General features: G+C 56.6%; 1 protein-coding gene across 1 annotated transcript; it reads right to left on the bottom strand.

The window, feature by feature from the left end:
- Positions 1-421: 421 nt before the first annotated feature.
- Positions 422-4874, bottom strand: LOC134572384 (uncharacterized). Its single transcript, XM_063431309.1, has 2 exons — positions 4821-4874; positions 422-1317 (listed from the first exon to the last, which is right to left on the bottom strand). The coding sequence occupies exons 1-2, from the start codon at positions 4867-4869 to the stop codon at positions 725-727; spliced, it is 642 nt and encodes a 213-aa protein (XP_063287379.1). The 5' UTR covers positions 4870-4874; the 3' UTR covers positions 422-724.
- Between the last annotated feature and the right edge of the window lie 425 nt (positions 4875-5299).

Genomic DNA, 5299 nt, shown 5'->3' with positions numbered 1-5299 from the left:
TGTTTGCTGCACACACACACACTCTCTCTCTCGCTCTCATTCTCTCTCTCTCTCTCTCTCTCTCTCTCTCGTAGCACTCACATTAATAGCAGACATAAACAGGGTGCTGTTGAGATCAATAGATAATACATGCATAATTCATCTCATTCCATCCTAAATCAGTTCTAAAGTTTATAAACATTCATAAAACCAAACATCTCATGACCGGTGTATTATCGCCATATGGGCAGTCGGATTCCAGGAAAACCCTCCCACATACCTAACCCAATAACTCACTGACACGCAGGTATATGGGAAAATTTGTCCACAGCTTTATTTAAAACAATCCTGAATAATAACAATTTATTAATTTCCATATTAATAACCATAACAATAATAATTTAACAATAAACATGGGTCATTGCCCCCCATACTCCGCCCTCACATCCGAATCCTTCTGTTGATATAAAAGGCAATGACCCCCATATAAATAACACATATATATATATATATAACATACATACCAACATATTCCAACATACCAACTTAAAGTGCCAAACATAAATTAACCATGGCAGGGGTATACCCGGATACCCCTGCCCCACCAGATTCTGAGCCACCGACAGGACTTGGAACCTACCAACCACCAATGACCACAGTTTTACGTCTCCATGACGTTCATCCTAGGGAGCCTATTTCTTCTCCTTCAGCTCCCTATCCCGCCACAAGCTCAGACCTTGACTCCTTAAACTGTCTGAGCTCCGCCACCCCGAAGACAAAGTGCCTTGGTTATGCCATCCTGCCAGCCCAGGGTCAACAGATCCCAACCAACTGCCGAGAGATGGACTCCATCCGAGCGGTAGTACCCCGGCAACCCACCTTCCAACTCGCTGTGCCGTACCACCACACCCCCTAGCTTCCGCACGAAGCTTGCCATCAAGCTATTCACTTTCTTCCTACACCTGTCAATAGCCTCCGGGTCCCTAGCGTGCCGCCATCGCCTCCTCGGGACAATTTCCGACCAGACCAACATCACCCCAGGAAGCAGGTCCCTTAAACTGTTAAGGTCCTGCTTCATCCACTTCACCAGCCGCCGCTGCGGTGTGAGGCCTAAGTCGTTGCCCCCCGCATGGAGTACCAGCAGGTCCGGCCTTTGCCCGCCTGCCACCATCCGGAACACCATCCCGCAGACCTCCCCCCAACAAAAATCCCTGTACCCAAACCATTGCACTGCCAACTGGTCCCTATGAAAGCCCAGCTGGTGGCCCTGAGCTCGAGCTGCAGCCCTCCTTTCGGCCCAGAAGACAAATGAATGGCCCACCATCCATGCGACACGGCCTGGGGGAGAGAAGAAAATAGATCGTAACAACCCTTTTCGTATCCAGCCCCCCTGGAATCCTCGCAGGCCCCCCACCATACTAGTCCAGTAAACCCATGCGCACATATGAACGGGACCGTACTGACTCCCATCTCCCAATTCATCTCCCAAGTCATCCCCCAGACCCAACCGTGTTGCCTCCGTGGCCGCCCCAATGCGAAAGGAGTGTTTACCAAACTTATCCGCCCTCAATCCCAGCTTCCCCAGGCCTGACCGAAAAACCTTGGTGAATTGGAACCAGGAGAGGGAAGACCCGTCCGCGTGTACCAGCAGCGATCCCCCAACCCCCGGTCTCCGTGCCATGTACCCTGCCACCGCGGCCACCGGGCACAGAGCGGAGCCCGGCAGGGCCCGCAGCGTCACGTCCCGGCCCCTGCCCATCATGTCCGTCTTGGATTTTGCCAGGTGTACAACCACCTTCCCCTCCAGCACTCGGACCCCCGACACCTGTACCCCCCCGGCCGCAGCCCTTGTGGCACTTACCAACTCCCCTAACCGAAAAGCTCCAAAAAAGGCCAACAGAAACGCCGCCTGAAACAGCGATGTTTCGAACCTGTCGAAACAAATATTAGGCAACGATTCAACCAGGTCCCCCAACACTCGCACCGATACGGGGCGCCGAGTGTCAGGCTGCCTGCGGCCCCGCCAGTACCCCTTCAGTGCCTGCCTGATGACAAAGGCCTTAGTAAGATCCTCTTTCCCGTGTAGCTTAAACCAGAAAGCCATCGCCGCCATGGACCTGTCAACCACCGCCGGGAGACGCCCCTTCGCCAGAAATTGACAGGTGTACCAGAGGAACGCATCTGTGAGCGATTCCCCCGCTGGCGTGTGGTCCAACCCATCCCATGACCTTTCCCAAGATTCCCAGACCTTACTGTATGCAGCCCATGTGGCCGGCGCCAGCGATGCCTTCACGAGTCCCCAAGCAGGTCGCACCGAGCCGCCAAATCTCGTCTGGGCATGCCTGCCCCACCTCCTGCACTTCCGGCGCCACCAGCCGGAATCGGGACCACTGAAAACGAGACAGAGCGTCAGCCACATCATTCATGAACCCAGGCACATAGCGTGCGCGAAAAACAACATTTAGCGACATGCACAACAAAATGAAACGCCGTAGCAACCTGACCACGGGTTTCGACGCCGCCGATTGAATATTCACATCATGCACCACGGCCATGTTGTCCGAGAAAAAAAACACCTTCCGGTCCCGCAGCCTATCCGCCCACAGGGCCAACGCCACGACCAGCGGGAACAGCTCCAAGAAAGCCAAGTTACGCATGAGGGGGCTCGTTCGCCACTCCCCTGGCCATCGCTCCGCACACAAACTTCCCCCAAAGTAGGCCCCGAAGCCTACGCTACCAGACTTGTCGGTGAACAGCTCCGGTTCCGCAGCCGACACGCCCTCCTGCCTAAAATTTAGCATCCCATTGAACTCCCGCAGGAAGGCCTCCCATATGACCAAGTCGGCCCTCATGGCCGACGATACCCGAATGAAGTGACGCGGGGATCGCACCCCCGCCGTCACAGCCGATAAACTATGGCTGAAAACCCTGCCCATTAGGATCACCCTGCATGCAAAATTCAGCATCCCAATCAACGACTGCAGCTGCTGCAGTGTAACCTTGCGCGCTTGTGCCACCGCTGCCACCTCTCTTTTCAGCCTCTGTAGCTTATCCAACGGCAGCCGACACTACCCTTGTACCATGTCTATCTCCAGTCCAAGAAAACTAAGGCACGTAGCGGGCCCTTCCGTTTTGTCCGCCGCCAGCGGGACCCCGAAATGGCCAGCCACCCACTCGACCGTTCTCAGCAAGTGTAGGCAGGCGGGGGAGTCCGCCGGCCCCACACAGAGAAAATCGTCCAGATAGTGCACCACTGCTCCACTCCCCGCCTCGACCCTAACCACCCATTCAAGAAACGTACTAAATTTCTCAAAATAGGAGCAGGAGATAGAACAACCCATTGAGAGGCACAAATCCACGAAGTACTCCCCGTCGAAGAAACACCCCAGCAGGTGATGACACGCTGGGTGGACCGGAAGCAGCCTAAATGCCGCTTCAATATCCACCTTAGCCATTAGTGCCCTGTGCCCAGCCCTCCTTACTAGCTCGACCGCCTTGTTGAATGATGCATAGGAGACTGAGCACAAGTCCCTGTCAATATCATCATTCACTGACTCCCCTTTCGGGTAGGAGAGGTGGTGAATGAGCCGGAACTTCCCCTGTTCCTTCTTGGGGACCACCCCGAGTGGGGAAACCCTCAGCCCCTCCAACGGAGGAGCCGGGAACGGTCCTGCCATTCTCCCCAACATGACTTCCTTGCCCAGTTTTTCCCGCACCACACCCGGGAATTCAGCCACCGATTTAAGGTTGCACAGAACCCCTGTCCCCCCCGGTTCCGGAAAGGGATAAAGAACCCCTGCCCAAAACCCGCCCGGAGCGCCGCGGCATCCGCCCTATTACCGTAGCTGCTTAGCCATGGCTCCATCGCGTCTAGCCTCACCGGGGTTAGGCCCCGGGGCAAGCGAAACTCCCCCTCCCCCCCCAGCCACAGTAGGGACTCCGGCGTGCCCCGACTTCCCTTTCTTGAAGCACCGGTTGAGCCCATGGGTGCTTCCGCAGCCCGAACACTCGTGCTTAAAGCGACAGGTGTTTCCCCATTTGCACTGGCCCTCGTTAAAGAGCCAGCAGAAGCCCTTTTGCAAGGCGGCCGACGAGGTGGACTGCCCCTTTGTGCCGGCCATGGGCTGAAAGGGCTGCGCCTTCTGCGCCATCATCAGCTTCACCCAGAGAGGCAGGTCCATTTGATCCCACCTTATACTTGGATTAGCCGCCAAACGCTGCCTGAACTGCTCGTCGTACCGCCACCATGCCAGTCCGCCATAGGTGCAGTACGCCTCCCAAATACTACCCAAATAACAAAACAGGGAGGAGCACAAGCCCGGCGATTTCTCGCCCAGAACACTAGCCAACACGCAAAACACCCTCAGCCACTTACCGAGAGATTTAGGTATCTTACGATACAGCTTCTTTTTCTCTTCCACCTCCTTCTTCTCGTCTTTTTTATCGTCCTCCTTGAGGTCGATAAAATCCTCCAAAGAGAGAAGAGAAAAGATCTTGCAGAATTCACCCTTCCAGATTTTATCCTTCACCTCCTGTTTGAGGTGGACCCCCAGCGGACCCGCAAACGACACATATGCGTGTTGCCTGGCCGCATCAGGAACCACCCCCCCCAGCCAACTCAGCCCGCTCGCTCGTCGCGTCTGCCCCAGTAACCATCGTTGCAGTGTCCCCACCTGAACTCTGCTCCGCGGAAGGAATCTCACTAGGGCCCGCTACCCCAGCCCCTTGAGTCCATACCTGACCCACACCGCCCCTTGTGTCACCCACCGCTCCCAGTGAGTGGAGAAGCGCTTGAAGTGTGTGAACTAGCGCACTGGATTGCAAAGAAGCACAGGACTCACCGGCCAAGCCCCTCGTTCCCGAAGCTCCCGGGGCTGCGTCGTGCACCATCCCTCGACCAGGATGCCCGGGCACTGCAGAGGCGGAGCGGCTCCGAGATCTGTAACGAGGAGAAGAAGTCCTGGGCAGAGCATACTGATCCCGAGCAGCCCCCCCGTCCCGACCCTGGGAGCGCCCGCTGGACACCAAAGCCGCCCATCGCGCAACCACTCCTTTCCGCCCACCTAAGGCCTCTGGGACTCCGACTCCTCTCGTTCCTACCAGAGGCCCGCCCCCATCGTCCAAGCCTGGGGGTCATGACCCCGTCCCCCCCTGAGCTACCGGATGAGGACCTAGCGCGCTGAGCCCTACCCTTCACCCCCCGGATCCCTGGGCCCTAACAGGTGACGGGCTACTACCACTAGACCCAGACCCTGAGGCCCCCCCAGGACTACGCCTACCTAGCTTCTCACCAGCGCGGGTGATCCCCACCCCCCACCCC

This window comes from Pelobates fuscus, chromosome 9 (genome assembly GCF_036172605.1).
Source record: "Pelobates fuscus isolate aPelFus1 chromosome 9, aPelFus1.pri, whole genome shotgun sequence".
In the NCBI taxonomy this organism is placed as follows: Eukaryota; Metazoa; Chordata; class Amphibia; order Anura; family Pelobatidae; genus Pelobates; species Pelobates fuscus.
Note: the sequence above shows the minus strand (reverse complement) of the source record. Positions and strands in the feature narration are given on the sequence as shown.